This window comes from Dermochelys coriacea, chromosome 8 (genome assembly GCF_009764565.3).
Source record: "Dermochelys coriacea isolate rDerCor1 chromosome 8, rDerCor1.pri.v4, whole genome shotgun sequence".
Classification (NCBI taxonomy): domain Eukaryota; kingdom Metazoa; phylum Chordata; order Testudines; family Dermochelyidae; genus Dermochelys; species Dermochelys coriacea.
The window spans coordinates 71,796,439-71,823,003 of NC_050075.1; the positions used below are offsets into that span (position 1 = coordinate 71,796,439).

Sequence of the window (26,565 nt, forward strand, 5' to 3'; positions counted from 1 at the left end):
TGTGAGAGTATAAACTGAAACTCTACTCATAATTTATCAAATTAAAAACAAAACCTACATTAATGCGAATAGAAAGACAGCACAATTAGATTTACAAAAAACAAACCAAAATACTCTGTGCTAAAAGTGCTAAAATTAGCGTTGCTACAGCAAGGTTCACAGGCACACTGCACATATGAAACAATTTTCTCCCCATTTTTGTAAGCACATGATTTATTATATTATTGTTTGTATATTTAACTATATGGCTACCAAATAAGACAGACATATCGTGCAATTTGGGGAACATTGTAGGAACCTTAGCTTTCACATGTCATGAGTGACATCCTGGACCCATGACTTAATTTGAACTGTGCATCCTTAAATGTTGCATTCATAGTTTTGCTTTCAATTCCCCCCCCCCTTTTTTTTTAAAAAAGGAAAACCCCTACAATATTGCCTGTGGTTAACATTAGCATTTAAATGGTCCAAATTAATTACCTCAGCGGAACTGAACAGGGTGGAGGTATGTTCATAGCTTTGCTACTGCTATTTGGCTGAAGACAATTTTTTTGTAAAACTATGTTTGGAAAACAGCAACACAGGATCACGTTGTGATACCTGAATCTCTGTAGCAGAATGGCAGAAAATTAATTCATTTTAAAGTGAAAGCTTAGAATCTGCAAAATATTGTAAAATATAGCAAAAGCTAGAAGAGGCATAATACTGAAGGATATCTGATTTCCCCCTTATTTCCCACCTCAAAACTAAGCATGCAGAGTTAACTACTAAATAACAAACTTGAGATAGGTGATGTATTGCTATGTTCCCTACAACGTACAATTCACTAATTATGAACTGACATATAAGGAAGTATACCAGAGCAATACCGTTTTTCTACCTTATGAAACTTTGATTTCAGTAAATTGTATCATGTTTGGTAACGTGTGACACTAAAAATCTAGTTTGTGAAGGAGGAATAATCCATTTGACAAAAGCATTGCAAAAATAAATAAATAATGCAATGTTTCTGGTTTAAAAAATACAGTATTTTGAAGGTGCTGAATCAGTTGCTAAGCAAAAGGAATGAGGACAAGACAAAGCTGGTCTAAAACTACAGTCTATCATGAAGATACCACAGAACCAATCATCCAATGAACAAATAAAAGGGGAGTGCAAAAATCTGAATCTCACACATTACAGAGGAAAAGAAATGGACAATAAAATCCAAATAGCTACTGTTGAAAGATATAAAAAGTTGAGTCTAGAAACCCTCTAGGGCCCAGCTACCTTTAACAGTAATATACTAATGGTAATATACTAATGGGAAACAAAATATTCTACTGTAACTCTGAATTCTCAGCTAAGAAACACAGAAAGTTAACAGAAGTAGCCACCAGAATATTTCTGCTTTAAAACAATTGTCTTTTAAATGAGTTACCTTAAGGGTTACATGCTTTCTTAGCTTTAAAATGTATTCATTTAAAGAAGTTTAATATGTTTAGCAAAGATTACAGATAAAGAAATCTTTATTCTGTGTATTGAACAAAATATAGATGCTTGAAAATTAGGCTTTAGAAATCTAGACCGTTTACTGGCTAATTAAAAAAATATAATAAATACAATACTTTACCTGCAGTACTTTTAATAAGCATATTTACATAACACACTAAAATCAAATAGCGTAAGACTCCATAACATAAGTGATAAAATTAAGAAATTATGATTATTTCAGTGGAACTGTCAAAAACATCTGATGCACTTCCTCAGCTGGCTTCATAACATCACTGAGAGGTCTATCATCTGACCTGACTCTTTCTAGCCTCTTTAGATTTCAGGCCATGTCTTTTTGGCATCAGTCCATCAGTGGGATATAAACCACAGAACAGTTGCAGCAAAAGCTAATTCATTTGTTCCAACAAGATTTATAACCGCAATTTCAGCATTTTAGATTTATTTTCCAGATTTTTTTAAACAGTTCTCACAATAAACCTTGTGTTAAATCCCTCACTTAAGATGAATTCAGTTCTCTCTTGTATGAAAACACAGCCGGGGCAGCAATATTCTACACTATTGGCTTTTTTTAGCTATATGTCAAATCCCATATTGTTATGCAGAAAGACAGGGTTAAATACAATGAGTCTGTGTTCTTGATTTACTCAAACAGAAAACCTTAATGTCATGAAGTTCACTTTGTGACTCAACTCTATTTGAATGAAATCAGAAAGCCTCAGCAGTAACAGCTGTATTGACCTCAAAATATTTTGTACCCTTTATAACCTCTTATTTTTTAAACCATTCAGTGACAAAGAACAATTTAACAACTCATATAAAGATTTTGCACAAACCTTTTACCAGCACTAACGGCAATTTGTGATTCGACATGTATGGCAGAAATGTTTTTCTAATTGGATTAGAGTTCATGCCACTCATTGTCAGCAAAATTTTTGACCACAGGGCTTCCAAAATCCTTGGCTTTTGGAAAAAAAAGCCTGCTAGGTGGACTGCTCAGAGTCTGGACACCCAGGGCTTCCCACCATTCATTTTCACAAAGGTGGGGGGTTTGCTGCAAATCAGAATGAAACCAAAATTTCAAAATAGTGAAGTCTTCCACAAAATGAACTTAGCTTTCGCCATACAGCTCTAATAAACAGCTTCCTAAACTTAGGCCTTAAGGCCTGATCCAAAGTTCACTAAACCAGCAAGTCTTTCAGTTTACTTTAATGATCTTGGACTAGGTTCTTAATCAGCAGCGCCTCTAGTTTCGAAATAGTTTTCATCCAGGCTTGTTCATTCAAATATAGTAGGGATCACGTAACAGTCTAGTAATTGTAGACTTTGCTGTATCCAAGCAATTGCACTAAGCAGAAGTTCATGCAACTACTCCAGTCACTGAGCATGCTAGGATCTTCTTTTTTTTTTTTACATTCCTCTATATTTTTAATGGCATATACATTTGCTATGTATACTAAGGAGGGAAGACAAGAGAAAGGAAGTACAGAGCAGATCAAAGACAGATGAATAGACACAGTGGCAGCAAAATGAGGACAGTAAAAGATACAAGTAAAATAAATTCTTACTTCATGAAAACCAAATATATGTGTTGTCTCAAAAGCCTCCAGAGAGGCTAGAGTTCAGTTACAAACTACATAATAAAAAACATATGTACCTCATTCCAGAATATGATATCATAGGTATCAAACGACACCAGATAGTAATATTTCATTATGTTTAGTTCACTGTCAAGAAATCAAATGGGGAATACAAAAAATACACATTTCAAATGTCAGAATAGTTTGAACATGAGACTTCTCCCAGTTCATCATTACATTAAACATATGATAAGACCTCTAACAGAAACCACTTGTGTCAAATCTTTGCTGTGTAGACATAAATATTGTAACTTTTTAGTATTATTTTTTATATACTGTTTATACTGTACAGTATTTCATGCAAAGAAATTACATGAAAACATTATTTAGGTTGCAAAGTCAAGCACTCAAAAGGTTAGGAAATGACAGAATTACAGTTTCCAGCGCAACCTTAATTTTGCCCCCTTGCATGTCCATCCTGTGCACTGACTGAGGCATGGGTCCTGTAGGAAAAATCATGTAAGCAAACAGTATCATAATGCAGCCATACAGTGGGGTAGAATTAAAGAAGCATTGGCAACTATAAATCTGGCATCTCCTCACTTTCAATTGCTTTCACATGTCCCCTCTCGGGGAACCACAAGGGGTAGGGGCTGGCCCCCCCCAACAAAGCTTCTGCCCCCAGAAGCCCAACTCCCCTGCATTGCATCACATGGGGCTGCAGATCCCTCAACTCTGATGTGGGGGGTGGGTGAGACAGACAGTACCGGAGATAGGCTTTTTCTTTTCCAGCAACCATCCCACACATCCAGCACCCAGCCCTCCAATTTGGAATAACAGCCTTGTCCTGCTGCCAGCTACTGCACTTAGCCATGTAGCCCAACTAGTAGCAGTCTGATATGGGTCCTAGGTAAGGAACCCAGATCAGCTCTCTTCCTCCACCCACTTCAGGTGCTCTGGCAGCTCGCAAGTCTTCCCAGTGCCGTGTCTGCTGATGCTCCACTTAGGTGCACTTGCAGAACAAGCTCCACTTGGAGAAGGGGAGCTTAAAAAGATGGAAGAGGAAGTTTGCCCAGGTGCCGGAGAGGCTGCTAGGGACTGCTAATGTGATCCAGTAGCAAGGGGAGCCCTGCCTGGGATTGTAGTTAGCTTCCCCTTTTCCTTCTGTCATGTTTGGGGAGGGGAGGGTGGCAAATAGACATTGAAAGCTTCATATAGGCAAGGGGACACATAAGGCTGATCCCAGCTCAGACCTAGGGAGCACCACCAGGGACTACACTAGAGGGAATTGAACTCAAAAGTGATCCTGTGAGTTAACTGAACTCCTGCTGGGAACAGTGAGATTGCTCAGGGGTTGGGGCTCCTGATGGGGACCCAGGCAGAGCTGGCTAGCAGGGTAATTGCCCAGGCCCCACACCACAGGAGGCCCCGTAAAGCTATGTTGCTTGGGCTTTGGCTTCAGCCTTGGGCAGTGGGGCTCGGGCTTCAGCCTTAGTCCCGGGCTCCAGTGAGTCACTTAGTCTCACTGTGCCTTGGTTCCCCATATGTCAAATTGGAAAGGGCACCATACAAGTACTTCAGATAGGCTTCTGTTTATCACATCATTTTTCCTTTCAGTAAGACATAATAAGCTCCAGTACATCCCCCTTCTGCACTAGCTTGTTCTTGCTAGTCACCCTTCACTGCAAAGAACAAACTGTATTACCCTTTTATTGCAATCCTTCTACCTTTTCTACCTACTGTTTGCTCATATAAATTAGCAATACTCATATCCTTTACACAATAGTAATTTCTATCAGGATCACTGGTTGATCATTTGGACATTAAAAATAGTTTGGCTTGCCTGCTAATTTCCTGGCAATTCTAAAAACCTGGATTATGTAGAGGAAGGCGGCACAGAGCTGCAAGTCAATAAGCAATTTAACACTTACTCCCCCATCTTCTTGACTGCACATAGCCTAAGCAAGGTCTCCATAGCTGCAGAGTCTACTAGAAAAGCAACTACCAAAATAAACAGAGCCATAACAAGAGCCATCTAGAAAACCCATGGAGACAGATTGCTAGACGTGTCCTCAGTGAAGAAATAAGCTAAATCTGGGTCAGCCATCTTGTCTGCCCTGCAATGCAGCTGCTCATGTATTCTGAGGCAGTGCAGCAAAAGGAGCAAAATCTCAAAGTATACCAGAAATTAGATTAAAAATATAAAACCTGAGGTTCATTGCTGGAACCAAAATTAAGTTATTTATATTAAAGTGGCAAACAGTAGCAGGAGCTTGGACACTGTTTTCCCCCTTGTTTGACAGCTATCTACTACCCATTGTCACTACCCTGCAGGAGGAGCAACCCAATCGTTCAGTCTTGATACTCATAGAAGAAATGCTCATGTCATCTGACTGACTGTTTTGAAACCAAGGATTAGGATTTTATGCTTTTTTTTATGTAGAATACAAGAGTGGCTTGAAAATAAAATTTCTAGACTAACTTTGCACTACAATTAAATAGCTATCTGGGTTGGTAAATGATTCTTGAATTGAAAGTAATTAAGTTTTCAATCACAATTCTCTCTCAAAGCATAAATCTATCAGCTGATTTTTACATAATAGGATTGTTCTTGTTTGCAATATGCAAAATGGCACTGCATCAGTTTAGTATATGACACAGCGGGCCTGGTTTTCAGTCTGGCCTTAAACAGGCCTCTGGTTTGCACCTACAGTTTTGCACAAGCTGTTATTTACACACCTAGGTATTTGACTGTCTCACCAAATCAGGTACTTAAATCAATTGCACCCTCAAATTTATTACCAACTACAAACATAAGAAAGCTGATCAAGCTTTCACAATCTTATCAAGTGTCAAAGGAGGAGTCATTTTTTTAGAAACTATTTAAGACAGACATTTTCCCATTAAAGCCATAGGATGGGCTTTTCAAAAGCACTCAGTATTGACCTAACTCTGATTCCACTGAAGTCAACAAGGACTCTTACCAATTATTTCAATGGGAGCAGTTAGGTTGATGTCAAGTGCTTTTGAAATGCCTACAAATATTGTTTAAAACAAAATGAAAACCTATCAAGGAAATAAGACCAAAAGTACATTTTTAAGGTCATTCCTTAAAAGTGATAAACACGAACTATTGTAACACTGATGCTGCTGCAGACAAAGGTAACTAGAAGCTGCTGGGTGACACTTGGCCAGGCTCACAAGGTAAACAGATGGGCACTAAAATGTGGAAGTCTAAAGGAATAAATGGCAATCTTACAATGATAAAGTCGCTAACTTACAGCTTTATTGCCAAATGTCAAACTCTGGCTCCTTGTTAGGGAGAAGCAACAAGCATGGAGATGCCCCACCAGTTCTGGTGACAAGAGCTCAATTAGCTTCACCAGAAGGGCATGATCCCTCCAAAACAAAAACAAACAATGCACATTTAAAAAAAAAAAAATGCATAAACAAGGAACAGGTTTGACCATCCTAACTACCTCTTCTAGGGCACTTCCGCAGCTGTATCAATTCTTATTTCTGTGCACTGCATGAACAAACTTTTTTTTTAGAATCGGTCAGGAAACGTGCAGCCCCAAACCATGGCTTTTCAGGGCTTATTTTTGTCAGGGGAACTCCTAATTTTTAGTCAGAACAGGGTCCTTAGTGATACAATTTAACATTCAGGAAGATTTACATACTTACCAGATCCTTTTCTGCCTTTTTATTGGATAAAGCATCAACTTTGGAATCAAGCTCTGCCTGAATTTGGTCTCTTCTTTTCAAGACACCCTTTAAAACATTAGTATGAAATAGATTGTATTTAATTGTAATAATCTGTTTAACGACATCTTGCAATCAAGAGTACTTAACACTTTAGAGATTATGCCTTCAATAGAATTCTCAGATTTAAAAGGTTTTACTTAGATAACTTTAAAGCATCTATTGTAGATTTGTTTTTATTACCTCCATTTAAAAAAAAAAACTGAAAAACTGTTAGCAATCCTACCAAACCCAATGTTACGATAGTCTGTCAGGATATGTAGCTATAAATTATAAAGAATTATACAGTAAATCAGTCTATGAAATAGTCATATTATTTTAATCCTTTACAAGAAACATGATTTAGAGAAGTCCCAATACTGGAAGTACTTTATTTGAATAAAAGCAATAGCATGAGAGATAGGACTCAACCAAAATTATATAACAGATACTGTAGGAAATATCAATGCAAGTCTGCTATTTATGTATGTATGTACCACAGTTTGGTGGCAAAGGAAGAGGAAGATTATCAAAATTCTTTATCTGAAAATAATCAACTAAATCTATCAATGTTAGCAAGCCCACTTTTATTTAAAGTTAAGGCTAATTCAGTAGATTTGGTTCTTAGTAGAATGGCAAAAAACTAACATAAAAAGGCAGGGAATATTGTCAGACTACAGGACCAGTAATTATAACAAGTTATATTCCAAACTGCTGTGGATTTGCTCTGTGACATCAAGTCAATCAGTGAAACAGTCTGTGTCTCAGTTTCCCATCTGTAAAACTGAAATTAAACTGCTCTCTCTCAGAACTATTGTGAAGCTTATGTCTTTTTAAGAGGACTCAGAAGAAAGATAGTATGTAAATATAAATTCAAAAACTCTTTGATAATCTTGTATTTTACTTTGTCCCAACTACTCTTTAATTTAGGTATGCCTAGAGATTTACAGTATTCATATCTAGTACAAAGAAAAGGAGTACTTGTGGCACCTTAGAGACTAACAAATTTATTAGAGCATAAGCTTTCGTGAGCTACAGCTCACTTCATCGGATGCATTTGGTGGAAAAAACAGAGGAGAGATTTATATACACACACACAGAGAACATGAAACAATGGGTTTCGTGTGTGTGTATATAAATCTCTCCTCTGTTTTTTCCACCAAATGCATCCGATGAAGTGAGCTGTAGCTCACGAAAGCTTATGCTCTAATAAATTTGTTAGTCTCTAAGGTGCCACAAGTACTCCTTTTCTTTTTGCGAATACAGACTAACACGGCTGCTACTCTGAAACATATCTAGTACAGTTCATGTTGAACAGTATAGGGCATAACCAGTCCTAGTTAGAAGTTTATTTTACATTATGCTAGTTGCCAAAACGGTAATGTTGAAGAGGAAATACACTGCCACTCTGACTAGTACACATTGATAAATCATTTTCAATAAGATATCTTTTTAAAGATTATCTTTTCAAACAGACATTAAACAGAATTTTTAGCAACAGTTTTTGGTCAATTATAAGTAATACAACTATAGTACATACTTAAAACTTACCATTCAGTACCTTAAAGTATCGCCTGTCTGACTATAAATATAAAATAAGGTTATAAGAGTAAAACTGAAACAAGAAATGGGTTAATATTCTTTTGTGTATTTTTTTCCCTTTTACTTCCTCTTTTATCCTATACAAAACTACAGGAGAAACTATTAGAAATTCTCTGTTTGTCGGCCATTATAACAAATATCTACTCTAATTCCAAGGTAAAACTAATAATTTCAGTACTAATATGTGTATTATGAGTTCTTATTCGCCACGACAAAGTAAAGGTTTTCCTAGTTGTCTCTCACCAATGAGAATCTGTAAGAGAAACTGTTAGAAGGGCCTTGAATGGAACAGAATGCACAGTACTAGGCCCTGGCATAACATCAGCATGTCCATATGGCAGATGCATATCTATTAAAGAAGTTCATTGCTATTCTGGAAAAGGAAAGTCAGGATCTTAAGGTTTAGAAAGATCTCAAAGGAGGGAAAAACCTTGCCTTACTTTGTATATCAGTCTCCATTCCTAGATGAGTCAATATTTTGACAGAGTGAAGACAGTTCTTCTGCATTCATCTTCATCATGAGTTGTAGTTCCTTGAACCCTTCTACGGTAAAGGACAACTATTTTCTCCACTAGCATGTAAGCCTTTCCTAAGGTGCGACAATTTCCAGGGAAAGGACACACAACCCCCTCAACCATTAGTGTTGCTGTCATGTGGAGCTAGCTGCAGGAGGAAACTGGAGAGGAGTGGCCACAGTGAAAGAAATCATCTCTTCGAGACTGGACACATCTTACCTGATTAATAGGGGAGCCAAGAGGAGGGGAAAAAAAAAAAAAAGATTTGGTGCAAGAGGGCAGCCATCCTACAGAAAATTATTCTTGTTTAAAAAAAAAAAAAAAAAAGCTTTTTTCACTCTGTAACTCATTTGTTATGTTCTCAATTAGCAGCAGAAAGATAAACTGTAGCCCTCAAAGAGTTGATGCGGTGACTGCAAAATCAATTACATATAAAGCAGATTCTCTCTTCAAAGGTCACTCGATACACTGGTGTAAGCAACCCTTATGGTCTTACCGTTAATATTTCACTGTAGAGAACATATTCATGTAGAACAGGCAGCAAATTTTCTGATAGTCCTGCCATCCTATTCTCAGTAGCTTTGCAGCACTTGTCAATGCAGCTGGCAACACCTTTTAACGAATCTACTATATCGTCTTCTGATGCACACCAAAGAGTATGGATTGGACCATATTCCTTCATTTCACAATAATACCCTTAATAAGAAGATTAGTGCATATTAGTACTCAAGTCAATGATAGATGCAAAGCACAGAACCTGAGGCTAGTTTCAAAATCTGGCCAAATGATCCTCAAAAAGAAGTTGTTACAGGAAAAAAGCTTTCTTCTTTTTTGTTGTTGTTGTTATTTTTGGTCAATGGAAACATCTCAAACTTTTACTCATTAAGCTATTACCAAAATATTGCTAAAAATCGATCAATCAGTGAAAAATGATTTTTGAAATAGCTGTATATGCACAATAGGTTCAGTGTGTGCGCTGAAGTTCATTCCAGTTCTGGACTACTGCTTTATTACTACCACTCTAGAAGTATTTCTCTTTTTAAGTACAGGAAATCTCTTCAGAAAACAAATCATTAGCTCTGTAGCTCAATAAAACTTTGTAAGTGTGGCCACAGTATTCTCTCAGAAAAAGTAAGGTCCAGATTCTGCCACTTTTATAGACCTTTACTCTGGAGTAGTCTCATTAATTTCAATAAGGCACTAAAGATGAGCAAGGCAGAATATGGCCCTATACTGTGTGTTCACATTAGCAATGTTCATGTGTTATGGGCCAAGGTAAATTGAAGAGGCTATGATGTTGGATCAAGTCCACACTGCTCTAATGTGTCTTTCTAATTTAATTCTGACTGTTGAGGTTTTCACAGTCCCTCCACTTTTTCTGCCCTCTACAACTTGGTCACAGCTGACTTTATACTGAAGAAACATCCAACAAAAAGACACATGAAGTAGCGTATACAGAGAGGGATGCTTGTTTTGAGTTTAGTTGGTCTAAAAAGCCTCTGGAAACTTAATGGAAAATCCCAGATTGGGTTACAACTAGCAGGAAGCATCACTGATTGACAAATGGTTCACTGCTGAGACAAAATCAGCTTTGCATATGACAAGCGTTCTGCAGATTACTGTTGGGAAAGGCTAGACATAAGCAACATCTGGCAGCACTTGAAAGCGAATAAAACTCTGAGGCTTTACCACCAGTATTTTGGTGCTGGTGCTTTAAATGTATACCCAGGAACTTCTCCTCACTATATACCAACTACTCCTAGTGGAATAAACTGCTAAGACAAAAAAAAATCCCTTTGATCAATATGTATTTCCTTTATGCAAGGAACACCCAATTTAGTCAGGACATGCAGAGATCTGGACTGACAGAGTAAGCTAAAGGAAACAAAGCCTTGGTTATTATGGAACACAGTGCAGCATTTCAAAGTATTTTTACATACAAGAGAAAACCCTAAAGTATTGACCAGTGGGTTTTTTAAAACACAGGATCAGCATGAGATCAGATTCAAGCTCAGAAAGTATATAATTTAACAATTCAAGAATGTATGTTGTTTCATTCAGAAGAAGCTTTTTTCTTGAAAATCAAGGAAAATTTGAACAAGAGCATGAAGTTCAAACAAACCCATCTGACAGATGTTATGACCAACAAGAAAGGTAATTTTTTTTAAAATTCTTTAATTCTTTAAAATTTTTTAAAATAAATTTCACGTGACACCAAATAAAGATGTAGAATCAACCAAAAGAATGGATGTGATAGTGTTACATGTTCAGATTTAAGAAGGCATGTCAAATAAATAAAACTTCAACTGGGTTGGCTAAGTAAGACAATCAATCAATCAGTACTTATAACAACACTTTACAGAATACAGAAAGAAAAGTATACTTTACCAAACCTAACTGGTGAAGAGTTGGGAGCTTGTTCACTTCCAATTAACTTCCCAATATTCATTACTTACATACTGATTTAGGGCAAACAAAATTCCTTTGTGGTTGGAAGGAAAAGCAACTTTCCCATAACTTATTCCATTGTGTTCAGTTTTTGATATTTTTATTTGCCTAATTATTTACTATGTCATGTTACATGACTGATAAGCTAAAGGAATTTCTAACCCAGTCATATTACTAACATCTGGTGACAATAAGCAATTCCTAATGAGTTACAATTATATTTCAATGGATCATTCATAAATCACAAAAATCTGCAGCAAATATTCCTTATTAATCGCAGAACATATTTAGATTGTAAGCACCCTTCATCAATTACACCATATTCTTAATCACAACACATATCTACAGTAACAAACATCCTTTGATAGTCATCAGGGATCCCTTCCTTAACTTCTCAACATTTCTTTGTTGATTCTATACCAGGGGTCGGCAACCTTTCAGAAGTGGTGTGCCAAGTCTTCATTTATTCACTTTAATTTAAGGTTTCGCGTGTCAGTAATACATTTTAACGTTTTTTAGAAGGTCTCTCTCTATAAGTCTATATATTATGTAACTAAACTATTGTTATATGTAAAGTAAACAAGGTTTTCAAAATGTTTAAGAAGCTTCATTTAAAATTAAATTAAAATGCTGATCTTACACCACCAGCCCGCTCAGCTCACTGCCAGCCTGGGGTTCCGTTCACCTAGGCCAGCAGCAGGCTGAGCGGGGCCTGCATCCGGGATCCCAGGTAGGAAGGGGCTGGCGGCCAGAACCTCAGATCGGCAGTGGGCTGAGCAGGGCCAGCGGCTAGGACCCCAGACCAGCAGTGGGCTGAGCGGTTCAGCCCGCTGCCGCTCAGCCCGCCGCCAGTCTGGGATTCCATCCGCCGGCTCCTGCCAGCCAGGGTCCTGGCCGTCGGCCTGGGATCCCAGCCCTGCACACATAGAGTGGGTACCTACCTTCTCCCTGGTTCTAGCCCATTCTCTTCCTCTCTCTCTGCACTGCGCTGAGGATGGGAGTGCACTGAGCTGAGGGTGGGGGTGAAGGAACAGGCTAGGGGTTGGGGTGTAGGGTCTGGCCAGGAGCTAGAATGAGGGAGTGGGCTCAGGGTTGGGACAAGAGGTTTAGGTGTGGAGTGCTTACCTGGGTCACCTCCCATTTGGTGCAAGGGGTGCAGGAGGGAATGTGTGTGTGGGGGGGCGGGGAGGATGCAGGAGTTTCTGTTTGATGCTCGGGGGGAGGTGGGAATGTGGGGGGTGCAAGAGTCAGGGCAGGGGTTGTGGGGGGGACAGGGGTCTGTGCAGGAGGCTGGAGTGTATATGGGGTGCAGGGGTCCAAGCAGAGGGCTGGAGGTGCTCCCAGCCCCTTGCCCAGAGCGGCTCACAGCAGGGTTCTGTAGGGGATATGCCCTGATCCCACCTCCGTCCCCAAGGCCCTGTCCCCACCTCTTCTCCGCGTCCTCCCCGGAGCAGCAGTGCGCTCGGCTTCTCCCCATCCCTCGTAAGGGCCATCAGCTGATCGGCGGCAGGGAGGGAAAGGAGGAGGGGCAGGAACCCAGCACGCTGGGGGAAGAGGCAGGGGAGGGGGGAGCTTGCCTGCCCTGCAGCAGTAGCCGGCAGGACAAAAACTTCTTCACCCTGCCCCCGCGGGGGACAGGGCGGAGAAGAGCAGCCTGGGACGGGTAGGATTTTTAATGGCATGCTGCTGCCTGCTGGGGTCCCAGCCACCGGCCCCACTCAGCCCGCTGCCAGCCTGGGTTTGGCAGCAGGCTGAGTGGGGCCAGCGCCTGGGATCTGGCAGGCAGCAGCATGCCATTAAAAATTGGCTCACGTGCCGTCTTTGGTACGGGTGCCATAGGTTGCCAACCCCTGTTCTATACACTCCAGTATTTGGCTACACACACACAGACTAAGGTTCAAAATAAGTACAAAGATCTTCTCAGTTTGACAGGTACAGAACACTATATTTGTAGATACAAAAAACTTTATATACGAAAGGGATTCTGGTTAACAGATATAAGAATTTGTAGGGGTTTGAATATCTACAAACAACTGGAATTCATAATGTGATTGTCATTAGGAAATATGTGTTTATATTTCACTTTAAGTAGCAGTCATGTGTACACAACAAAAAGCATTCATACTGTTCTTCCAATTAATATGGTGAAAAACCAGCCAAACTTCTAGGTTTTCTTAGTTTTCAGTTTCTTGTCAGCATAGTTAAACTACCCTCCCTATTAATACATTATTTATGCTGATTCTGTCCGAGGAAGTTCCACGTATGACTCAGTAACAAGCAAGAGAAAGGTGAGGTTATCAGCAAGTTATTTTCCTTCTCTCTTGAGAGATAAGCGTGCTACCTCTGCAGTCATCCTAACAACTTCAAACCAATGAAGGAGGCTGCCAGATGTGGATCCCCAATCCCCACATAGTTGCACACTGACCTGCCAATAGGCCGAGGATTAGCCATTGAAGGAAAAAAAGTAAAACAGTTTCTTGTTCTCCACTTCTCTTGCTAGAAAGCAGCATTTTGTGCAGAACAGTGAAAGCAAACCAACTTTTCACAGTAATTCGCTTGTTCAATATATTACTTTCTGAAGTCAATAAAAACAAGCTTGTGTTCATTATTTCTACTTACCCCTTTCTTCCTTGTAAATTCTTTGGGATATTTTGTCTATCAAGTTTATTTTTTGATTAAATGTTTCCATATAGTCATTTATATCTGTAAACATATGAGGACGATTTTTAACTCCTCCTCTTACTGAGGATGCTACAGCTCTTACAGTTTGTCCCATTCTGCTAAACAAGCCAGGGCCCTGCTTTTTGTGAGATGAAAGTTCCTGCAAGAAGAACATACTGTTGTAAATATTTTAAATGTTTTTTACCCATGGTTTACAATTAAAGCAAAACAAATAAACAATAAAACTACACAGGCATTTATAAAACAAACTACTTTAGGTTTTCATTTGCTGTCTAGATCTTATTGTAAAGTTATTAAATATGTAGCAATTAGAGCCATTTACTGAGAAAGACTCTCTTTCCCCCACCATCCCTTTACTAATTTTCCTTTTTATATTTTGATTGAAGACTATATAGTCAAGAATAACTATTCTGTGTCATAGGCTAGCCATGCTCTACTGAAACAGGGAGCATGCAGGGGGATTAGGAAGGGAAGGATTAAGACAGTACAAACCTCTTCCCCTTTCAGTCTTAAAGCAGAGTCAGCCAGTATGCAGACTTTTGGGAAAGAAAACAGAGGGAAGCATGTGCAGAGAGGTCATCCATTGGGGAAAATTATGTTCTTACTGTGGAAAGCAGCCTCTCTCCCCCTCAACCCCATTTCATTTCCCTCCACTTCTATAAACTGCTAGTGAAACATTTGGTTAAGTTCAGAACTATGCTCTTTGGAGGACAAAAATTCTTTCTTTCTTTTCCAGTGGATACATTCTGCACAGCTACAGTGAGAAATTAAATGGTGGCTTATTGGCTGCATTGTCAATGAACAGATTATTACTATTATTTTTTAAAGAATAAGGGCAAAAAGAGAGAAATATCAAAACAAAAAATAATTTAAAATCACATGCATTATATAATCTTGGGCATTTACATGGATTAGAAGAGTGAGAATAAGAGTTTTGGAAGGGATACTAACCCTCACGCTTCAGAGCGTAAGACAAACTCTGATGGGTATCAGAAAGAAATTTTTCCTATGGGCAAGTTATTCAATAGCTGCCTACTGCAGGATTCCTTGCACCTTCCTATGATGATGCTTCTATAACTAGCCATGGTTGTTAAGAAGATATTGAACTATTCAGGCCCCTAGTAAGGCAGTTCATAATTTCTTATAACTATAAATCAGATTTTTTTTTTTTTTTTTACCCAGGCTTGTGCAGTAAGAAATATTTTGAAGTCTTCATTAAAAGTCAAAGTTGGATGCTCAGCAATTCGGTTCAAAAATTTATGCAATGCTTTCCTTCGAGTCTCAATGAATTCATCACTAAATCGTTCCACCATTCCTTTCATTATAAATTTTTCAGGCAATGGCTGAGGGGGAAAAATAAATAAATAAAACATTGTATAACTTTGCATATTACGTATATTACAAAAGTTCTACTACCCAGGAGACGGAAGACACAATCTTGTACAATTCACTACACAGAAAAACTATAAAATTAACACAGTGTTTCAATCTGATTCTAGCAATAGATAATGCATCAGAATAGATATAAAATCAAGAGAAAGGAAATGAACGGATAGTAGCTTAAGGAAAAGCGAAATGCCCTTATTTTTCTCTGAATTTTGCACATACACATAAAAGATTAATCAAACTACATTAGCTTCTTAATGGTTGGTAGACCCCAGAACCCTGAAAGAGACTTCTCCAAAGCTCACTACAAATAAATTTAAAATAAAAAACAAAACGCAACACAAAAATCTAGCAAGCCTACAGGTACAATCAGTGTTGGATGTGCTTCTTCAAGTCTGCTCTTCAGCCAAAGGAAATCTTGATATCGTCTTCGAACTTCATATTCACTGGAGTCAAACTCACCACGAGATGTCTGAAAATCATAACCACAAAATTAAGATGGAAAAATCTAAAAGTATGTCTGCACTGCAGGTGGAAGGTGAGATTCCCAGCTTAGGTAGACAGATATACACTAACTCTGCTCGAGCTAGCATGCCCAAAACAGCAGTGTAGTGGGGATAGCACAGGAGCTGGAGCTAGCCTGAGTACTATCCCCTCCAGGCTCCCTAGATACATACTTTGGGAGCTAGCTTGAGCCACTGCTTGTGCTACCCCAGCTAACTGGCTATTTTTAGCACACTTGCTCAAACAGCACTATGCATGACTGTCTACCTCCCAGCTGCAATAGACATATACCCTAAGAGGAGTACTAAAAATATAATAGTGTAGACTGACCATTTTGGAATAAAAATGAGATCTCTGAGGGAAAAAATTAATGTCATTCAGCACTTACCAATTACAATTTTTTTTTTTTTTTTAGTAAAGTGATCTAACCTAGTAAGAGATGAAACAAAGTGAACTTCTACTGTGAGAAAAAAGCAAGTGCCCAACTGTGCATAACAAGTGTCTTATAGGAATCGATCTAGTACAATTTTTTCCAAAGGGTTCCAATCATTACTTTAATGTGAGATTTTCCTTCCAGTTAAGATGGATGTGTTCTAAATTTAGGTTGGTCTCTTTAAAAGTGATGACAAATCTGAGTTTAAGGAATGCCCATATTGTAGTATTTGAATAAACTGAAAATAATTGAAGCATGTCCCTGATATCAGCTGCTATCAATCACCTAGCCATATGTTTCATCCATGAAAACTCTGCCATTTCATATAGACCATGGGTGCCCTACCATTTCATATAGACTACGGCCCGCAGTCCGTAAGCAGCCCACCAGAGCATTTCATATATACCACAATATACTAACGGCTGATTCATTAGTGTTTTATCATCATGTTTACACCATTTGAGTTTACACAGGTGTGTAAACAGACAATACTGTACATACGAAACAAGCTGAACTTAAAATATAAATCAATACAGGCGACTTTATATCTTATTAAAATATGTAGAATCTGTTTGGTCCATACAAGGTTGTTCTTAGATTTATGTGGCCCTCCTGTGTAATAAGTTTGGGCACCACTGAAACTACATATACATCAGGGTTTAATGGTTTACACTTACCAGTCACCAACTTTAGTTTTGTACCCACCAGTAGAACATTAAACTTTAGCAAAACTGCATGCTTACTACAGTGCTGCCAACTCTAATGATTTTATCAAGTCTCATGATATTGGTGTGGTTTTTGTTTGTTTGGGTTTTTAGTGAGAGGAGACTAAAACAAGCCCCAGCTCCTGGAGCCAAGTAATTACAAGCGTATATGAGTTCTCATTAAAAAAAAGTTCCTAGTCATTGTGGTTGCAAAGAAAACCTTTAGAACATGATTCAAGTGAATTTTAAAGGCTCAGAAACTAGAATGCAAATAAAAAGAACCTCCCCACCCAATTTTACTTAATCTTGCAATTTTTGAGCAAACCTCTGATTAACTAGACCTGATTCATGATTTCTGAATGCTTAGGGTTGACAGAGCTGTTGTATCATCATGAATTTATACTTCAAATTAATCATGGATAGGAGAGAAGGCAGAAAACATCCCTCCCCTTCTCCACCATTCTCCCCTCTTCCTACAAAAACCCTATCCCTCCTGCATAAACAAAGGGAACATTTGCATTTGAAAATTTGTTGTAAGTGAACCTTCAGCAAAAAAAAGTCAGAGTAAAATAAACGAATATAGCAGATCTCAAAATGTAGGCTGTGAAGTTAAGGTTGCCAGCGGTCTGGTTTTCGACCAGAACGCCCCGTCAGAAAGGGATCCTGGCAGCTCCGTCAGCACCACTGACCTGGCTGTTTGAAGTCTGGTCAGCAGTGCAGCAGGGCTAAGGCAGGCTCCCTGTCTGCCCTGGCTCCGCACAACTCCCAGAAGTGGCCGGCATTTCCCTCCAGCTCCCAGGCAGAGGTTTGGCCACAGAGGCTCTGCACGTTGCCCCTGCCCCAACTGCCGGCTCCACATGTCCCACTGGCCGCGTTTCTACCTAGGAGTCAGAGAGAAATGACGGCCACTTCCGGGAACCACCTGAGGCAAGTGCCACCCGGAGCCTGCACCCCGAGCTCCCTCCCACACCCAAACTCCCTCTCAGAGCCCGCACCCCACCTGTACTACGAACCCTTCATCCCCAGCCCCACACCAGAGCCCACACCCTCAGCTGGAGCCCTCACCCCCCCACACACACACTCCAACCCCATTGCCCAACCCAGAGGCCCCCCTGCACCCTGAACCCTCATTTCTGGCCCCATGCAGAAGCCCGCACACACCACCCAGATAAAATATCCTCTCCCCCAGCCCAGAGCCCCCTCCCACACACCGAAACCCTCATTTCTGGTCCCCCCCAGAGCCCATACCCCCAGCCACAGCCCTCCTGCACCCCAACTGTCTGCCCAGCCCAGTGAAAATGAGTGAGGCTGGGGGAGAGCAAGTGATGGAGGGAGAGGGATTGAGTGAGTGGGGGCAGGGCCTCTGAGATGAGGCAGGGCCTCAGGAAAGGGCAGGGCAGGGAGTGGGGCAAGGGCGTTCAGCTTTCTGCAATCGGAAAGTCGGCAACCCTATGTGCAGTACTTGCTGATAATCCCCAGGGAACTGGCTGGTCTCATAATACTGGCTTTCCTCCTCTCCAGCTGAGAAACTGAATTCAAAGATAGCTGAAAACACATTAAATACTTTCCTAATATTACCTTTCATTTAAGAAATTACTGTAGCCGTAACAAAAATGTTATTAACTGTGAATGGAAGGAGAACTTTTCTTTATACTAGCAAACAATCCAATTACAGGAAAGCAGAACTGAAAGGGGGTGTGGTGAACAAGGTACCACATATTAACAGCCAAGCATAACCCCACTTCTCTATGGCCTACCCGTGCTCAACAAATACTTATGCCATTATAGTACTTTCCAACTGCATCAGCCTTCCTCGTTTCATGTTCTTGTCAAGAGACACAATAGCAAATGCCAATTTCACACAAAAGACTGCTTTTGGAATCACTAAAATAACTTCAGCTATTCCTTAAATGAGCTCTACAGCACTCAATCATGCAAATATACACGAGTAACCTTACTCACCTTAAAAGCATTTTTTAGAATCTAACCCTTAGTTGGAAATAATTTGACTAACCTGTTAACTCACTGCAAAATCAGGATATAATTTTGAAATGTTAGAAAGATTATTATTTGAAATCCTTTAAAACACTAACACTTGTAAAGTTTTACTTTACACTTAAACTATCAAGACTATTAACAAACACTTACCTTTGTAACAACTCTATAGGTAATGAAAGTCTCAACGGCAGTAATGTGACTTTCAGGATCATCAACAGTAATGAAGAGATCCCTTAATTCTGGCTCATCTTCAAACTTGTACTGGTTTATCATAGAAGAGGGGGATGTTGGTATCAAAGGACTGAATGAATTTGCTTCAGTCAGTGATGTATCCTAGAGATAAATAAGACATTTGAAGAAATTCTTATCAACATATAAGGGTGCAGGTTTCAGACATCAAAAACAATAGCTCTGAAGTAGTGGTGGGCACCCGGCAGCCCGCACACAGCCCATCAGGGCAAAAATATACCACAAATACCCTTGTCATCCTCTTCTCCTTTTCAGTGCTCAACTCAATGAGTGGTTAAAAAAAGAAAAAAGAACAAGACCGATGAGAGAAAAGCAGAACACTACACTTGAGGACAACATCATGGATGGCTGAAAGCAGAAGTCACCTACAAATGCCCAAACTAGTTAAACCAAGCACCCACTGTACTGTACAGGACACTTACCAACCTAATTAAAGTTGTCAGAGGCCAGTTACTCAGGACTTGAAATCTAAATTCTCTCTAGCAACCTGACCAAGATAGCTACCCTCTTTTCCTTTCAGATGTTTTATGAAATGATTAGATTCCCTTGTAATTTATTTAAAGAAGATGTTTATTATTAAAGACCTTCAGTACAGTTTATAACTGAAGAATCTTGACAATGAAGAATCAGCAGTATAAGAACTAGGTGTGTTTTTTTTTAATCCAGTGGTAGTAAGGTTTATGAATTACAATTGTATATACACACCACCAGGATAGAAAAAACAGCTCTCTCTGGAATGACGATAGTAGCTATTAAAAACCAGCATGTAGCTATGCTATGGTAGATAATCGTTTAGGACAAAGATGGAAGGACACTATGCCCTAATTAAAAAAAAATCTTTCCAATTTTAGTTAGAAAAAGTTTTATTATTCAGAAATATTTAAGGCACAAAGTCAGGACCGCTTTTTCTTACCCTTGCCAAAAGAAAAAAAAAAGTGCCATGCGTGTTTACAAGGTCACAGGTTGTCCGCTGGGACCTTAGTTTTAAGCCTCATCTGAAAGACAGCACCTCCAGTCACAAAATGACCTCCAATACAATACTAGGGTATCAGTTTAATAACAATTCAGAGAAAGGAGCACACTTACTAAATATCCCTTCCATCGAAATACGAGCCACATGAGACCATGCTTATGTTAAGCGATCAGACAAGACTGATTCAACAAACCTCACTCATTTGATTCAATGCTCAATCAAACCATCAAGGTTTATGAGGTTCTTATAGCAAAAGGAAAGCATCTAGTCCATATTTCTGAAGTTAGATGTACACTGAGCACCTTTCTTCAGAAAGCGAGAAGGGTAAATGTGATTTTTATACCACTTCCATTGTCCGGTTATGCAGGAAGACAAACAGGAGACAACAAGATGTGGTTTAATTGGGCCACAACTTTATTCCTAAATGCTAAGGAGTAACCAGCAGATAAAAGCACACAGTGCAGGTATTCTAAAATCATCTATCTATACCGGGGGGTGGGGGATGCGCTGCCAGCCCTCCTCCTTTACTCATCCTAATCCCCAGCCCACCCACTACTGGGACCTCGCCATTCCCACCCCTCAAATGAGGGGTAAGGGGGGCTTAAAGAGGGGGATTAGTTCCCTGCTGTACCAGTCATAGGAGTCCTGAACCCCCGTTTCCATTCTTTTAAAGAATGCCTCCCTTAAATCCTTTCCCAATTCATTCTACCTGATCACTTTATCCCTTCTCTATGGAAAACCTGCACTGGACATCCACCACAAGGCGGCACCAGCAATTAGCTTGGCTGCCTCCCCCCATGCAACAATAATACCCTCTTTGATATCAGCCAAAAATGTGTCAGCTCCCAAGTTTGACAGGTGGACCCCATCCTCCTGCTGCAGCAAGTCATTCTGGCTATCCAACAGTTAGGTTCCTGGGTTAGTGTTTTTGTTGTGTGGTTGCCGGTGAGTATTTGCTTCAGGTTGGGGGGCTGTCTGTAAACAAGGACTGACCTGTCTCCCAAGATCTGTGAGAATGATGGGTCATCCTTCAGGATAGGTTGTAGATCCTTGATGATGTGTTGGAGAGGTTTTAGTTGGGGGCTGAAAGTGATGGCTAGTGGCGTTCTGTTATTTTTTTTGTTGGGCCCGTCCTGTAGTAGGTAACTTCTGGCTCTGTCAATCTGTTTCTTCACTTCAGCAGGTCACTCTCTCAGATCTTGGAGACAGGCCAATCCCAACCTGAAGCAAATACTCACCACCACACAACAAAAACACTAACCCAGAAACCTATCCTTGCAACAAAGCCCATTGCCAACTGTATCTACATATCTATTCAGAGGACACCATCATAGGGCCTAATCACATAAGCTACACTATCAGAGGCTCGTTCACCTGCACATTTACCAATGTGATCTATGCCATCATGTGCCAGCAATGCCCCTCTGCCAAGTACATTGGCCAAACCAGACAGTCTCTATGTAAAAGAATAAATGGATACAAATCAGACATCAGGAATTATAACATTCAAAAACCAGTCGGAGAACACTTCAATCTCTCTGGTCACTCGATTACAGACCTAAAAGTGGCAATTCTTCAACAAAATCTTCAAAAACAGACTCCAACGAGAGACTGCTGAATTGGAATTAATTTGCAAACTGGACACCATTAACTTAGGCTTGAATAAAGACTGGGAGCATATGTGTCATTACACAAAGTAAAACTATTTCCCCGTGTTTATTCCCCCCCCCCCCCACTGTTTCTCACATGTTCTTGTCAACTGCTGGAAATGGCCCACTTTGATTATCACTACAAAAGTTTGTTGTTGTTGTTTTTCCTTCTCTCCTGCTGGTAATAGCTCACCTTATCTGATCACTCTCGTTACAGTTGTACAGAACACCCATTGTTTCATGTTCTCAGTGTATATAAAATCTCCCCACTATATTTTCCACTGCATGCATCCGATGAAGTGAGCTGTAGCTCACGAAAGCTTATGCTCAAATAAATTTGTTAGTCTCTAAGGTGCCACAAGTACTCCTTTTCTTTTTGCGGATACAGACTAACACGGCTGATACTCTGAAACCTGAGTTTAACTGTGTGTCTAGTAGATTGATTTTACTGACTTTACCTAGTCTCTTTCCAGACAATTTTACTTCACTGAAGCGTATACTGCCTTCAGAAGCATTCTATTTACTCTGGCACCTAATCAGCATTGGTTGGAAGTGTGGGGGAAGAAATAAGAGCTGCATTTTTATAGTTACGTAACTCCATTTGGCTATGTATGGTAACTTACATTTAGAACAAAAGCCATTTCAAAATATGCTAAATCAGAACACTAGCACAAAATGGCCATGTGCTGACACAATTCAAACCTTCTGGGGAGGGGAGAAGAGCACATCACCACAGAAAGGATTTGAGTAACCATATAGTTGAAAGGGATGTTCAGTTTGTGGACCTAAAATTAGACCAGCCAGCTGTGTTTTGGTTGGCAAGTTATGTTGTCATCACTCAGCCTACTTATAAAAGAACACAGGCAGACTATTCAAGTATGCAACAATTCTGCTATAGGAATACAGAAGGAATATTACACATGTGAAAACTCTGTTGACTCACAGGAAAATAGTAAGGGTAAAGGGAAGACAAAATTATCCATGATTATGAAACAAACAGCAACTTAAGAGTTATTATTGTAGTGTAGTTTTAATGTTAAAGGCATAGTCAATTTTGGTAGGAAAAAATATCCTCCTTCAAAATCTGTAGTTTTCTTATTTCATCCTCCTAATTTTTTTTATTTCAGTTGACTCCCTAAAGTCAGGTAGTACGATCACCCAAATATTACAACATATTGGACACACAGCAGATGTGCTTACAACAGGAGTGCAATCAGAGCGAAACATCTGGAGCTTGCAGTCAGCCTCACACTACATGCCTGTGGATGTGGAGGGAAAAGAAGCTGCCATTAGAGACCTCTGCAGATTTAATGTTTGGGACTAGAGCAGCAAGAAACAAACCATCGTCAGTGGTCTGATCAACTGTTCTACTAAAAAGGAGTGCTGGTGACAGGCTACTTAAATACCTGGCTTTGTCCATATCAGATGTTTTAGAGATTTAGAAGATTTCAGTAGCCTGGTATAGGATTTGTATAGAGCCTATGGGAAACAAGTTCAGTAAGATATTGGCAATATGGAGGAAAATGTAGGTAAACCAGTACTGAGGAGGTTGGGAGCAGGATTCACAAGGAAAAGTAAACATTGGCCTGGGCCTTTATGGTTTTATGGGTGTGATGTTATCCGATTAAAATATGACCATATAGATCATTATTGCAACCACTATTCTATATTTGCAACAAATCTTGTACAAAATGTGGAATGTAAGATGTCTATGGAAAGGTTATGATTTGCTGAATATAATTATACTATTTGTATACATGTATTATTTTTGCATTTGAAGTTATGGGTATTGGCTCTGTACCTATATTTCAACTGTTTGCTCCTGGGGTAACACTCAGAACGCAGTTAGCCAGCACATCTTGGAGGGACTATTCAAATTGAGTGGCCCATCAAAAGGACACAACTCACAATGGACCATGGGAGACACCCATCTACACGGAGTAGACATTGCATCTGAAATATAGGTAATGGCTTCCTGCAATGACTAAGCAAAATCAGGCATGCACAGGTGACTCCCCCATGTGACTCCAAATTCCCATCTTGTCATCTGTAATTTTCCACTAGCTGTGCTGAGGGCTTTGTTCGAAACAATGGGTTTCCCTCCACATGGCAGAAGATATAAAAGTTCCTGGAAACCTCTCCATTTTGCCTCTTTTGTGCTCCAGCCTCTGGACTATGAACTTATATTAATGGAAGCATCCTAACCAAGGAATTGAGGACTTTCCAACGATTTGGAAGCAGCCAGAGACTTGACTTAAGCCAGCAGTTTATTCCATCACTGCTACAAGCCTGAACCAAGAACTTTGCAATTTTTGTATGTATTTGATTCCTTTAACAAATTTTAACTCTCGCCTTTCTTTTTATAAATAAACCTTTAGATTTTAGATACTAACAGACTGGGATCAGTGTGATTTTGGGGTAAGATCTAAGTTATATGTTGACTTGGATATGTGGCTGGTCCTTTGGGATCAGAAGAACCTTTTATTTGAAGAGACTGGTTTTAAAGAACCATTCATCTCTAAGTCTAGTGTTTTTGGTGGTAATACAAGGACTGGAATGAAAGGAAACTGCCTTTATGACTTTTTGTTAGCCAGTGTGGTGAAACAGAAGTTTACTTTTGTTGCTGGTTTGGTATATCCTATGAGGGATTAGCCACCAGTCTTGGGGTGTATCTGCTCTACTTAGCCGTTTATCTTGAATTTGACATCCTCAGTTGTGACCCACTGAAGCACGGTTACAAAGGACAATTACGGAAGCCATTATTTTTGGGAAGAAGCACAGAACACTATGTTTTTTCATGATGTATGGGTAAGGGGCTGGTGCTTCTGGCCTTTAGGGATGAAAAAAGAAGCAGGTTCTGATCATGAAAGGGAGGGGGGAAAAAATCATTTCCTGTGCACTAAATATATAAAAATAGAGCGTGAGAAAAAACAGCATTTTAATACCCACATCGATGAAGATACAGCTATAAATGAAATACTGTTCTTTGTAGAGGAGTAAGAAAGTGCAAACAGGTTTTTCAAGACGCATGTGAATTAGTGATTATGCCACATTTAGCCTTTGATCCACCCCAAGTAATCAAGGACAAACTGGAGAAGCAAGTTGCATAAACAGAAAATGAATTTACTTTGTATATCAGTTTGAAGCTTAGTCAACTTCAGAAACTGAGCTGAACGTTGCCAATTTGTGACTTTGCAATACTTTCTCTTTTTAATGTTTTCTTCTTTGTTACTGTACAAACAAAAGAATACTGATTAAAGTCCTGATCTGACACAGATGTCCTAATAAATAGGTGCACCCACTTGTACGAGCGGGGCCTAAATGCTATCTAAAATACTGGTCCCACCATGTCTTGTTAGTTTCACTGATTATTCAGGTTAACTGATGATGTGAGGCTTGATAGTCTTATTATTTGTAAAGTTAACCTATATCTAACTTAAAGATGCATTTTCTCGCTAAAGGCCCTGTCATTTCTTTGACATATTTTCTCAAGGCTTATCTCACTATTCAGAGTGTTAAAGTAGCACAATGACTATTGGTATTTTTTCAAGAATTTAAATGTTTATAGGTTATAGAGATGGTGGTCTCTATGTGGCAATCCATCAAGATTTTATTTGTTCACAGCTTTCTGCAGGACGGGACACTTAGAAGAATACTGTTTCAAGTTGGTCCCTTTAAAAAGCCACCAAATTAACAAACAATTTATGTTAAGAAAGAACTGAATGTCAGCAAGGAGAAATATTATGCATTCATAAAACTGATTAACATCACAGCCAAACATATGCCTATTGATAAATGCAATGTCTATGCTAATTAGCTGCTCAGAGATGTCTTGCTTTATTATTTCCTTAGATTACAGTGTGTGACATTTGAAAAAGCTATATTTTTTGTAAATAATTTTTACCAAGACATCCAATTATAAAGGCTCACTGCTGCTTCTTACTACAGCCATGAAACTTGATAGTTGTCACTGATAAAAGTTTTGCAAAAATTTTCAGAGGTAGATGTTTTTCTGAATTCTAAATAAGAATCCTTAATTTCTTTGCATTTCCATCATATACCTTTCACAAAATCACCTCAAATAGACAAGTTTATTCAGTTCCACATTGTGTATTGACATGAAGAGTATCAAACTCCTACAGAAAAATCTTGAATATATACGTAGGGGTAGATCTTCAGCAGCTTTAAATTGTCACAGATACTTGATTTACTTCAGCAAATTTATGGCAGTTTATGCCAGTTGAGGATCTGCTAAGAACTCAGGTGGAAAATTAACTGGTTGGGTTCAGTTTATAGATGACTGTTCCAACAACTGGCGAAGTGTAGTGCAAGTTTCAATACATAACAGTATTTCCTGTCTTAATGTAAATTTCAGACTATTTGATAAAACAGATCACTCCCCCGAACAGACCGTCAAAACAAACAGATTTTCCAAGCTCTCAGAAAATCTGTCTGACAGAGAAGATTTCTCCAATGGTGTAGACCTGGCCAGGCTTAGTGAAGTTTTGAGAGGAGAACATGGTCAAGAATCCGAATTGGTCAATAACCAAAGTCCTGGCAGCTCTGGTGAAAACTATGTCATCCCATTATAACGTGGAACACAACTGACA

General features: G+C 39.4%; 1 protein-coding gene across 2 annotated transcripts in view; it reads right to left on the reverse strand.

Moving 5' to 3' along the window:
* The window catches only part of SNX7 (sorting nexin 7), a 51,843-nt gene that overhangs the window by 18,540 nt on the left and 6,738 nt on the right, over positions 1 to 26,565 (reverse strand). The window contains exons 2-8 of one of the 2 annotated variants that reach the window (XM_043490683.1): positions 19,235 to 19,417; positions 15,807 to 15,917; positions 15,238 to 15,402; positions 13,997 to 14,198; positions 9,426 to 9,625; positions 6,756 to 6,842; positions 5,477 to 6,470 (exon numbers count right to left, since the gene is read on the reverse strand). In XM_043490683.1, the coding sequence (XP_043346618.1) occupies positions 6,441 to 6,470; positions 6,756 to 6,842; positions 9,426 to 9,625; positions 13,997 to 14,198; positions 15,238 to 15,402; positions 15,807 to 15,917; positions 19,235 to 19,417 (978 nt within the window). In that variant the 3' untranslated portion in view covers positions 5,477 to 6,440. Of the gene's footprint in view, positions 1 to 5,476; positions 6,471 to 6,755; positions 6,843 to 9,425; positions 9,626 to 13,996; positions 14,199 to 15,237; positions 15,403 to 15,806; positions 15,918 to 19,234; positions 19,418 to 26,565 lie in introns of those variants that run through there. The other variant, XM_038414580.2, reaches the window with a different exon arrangement.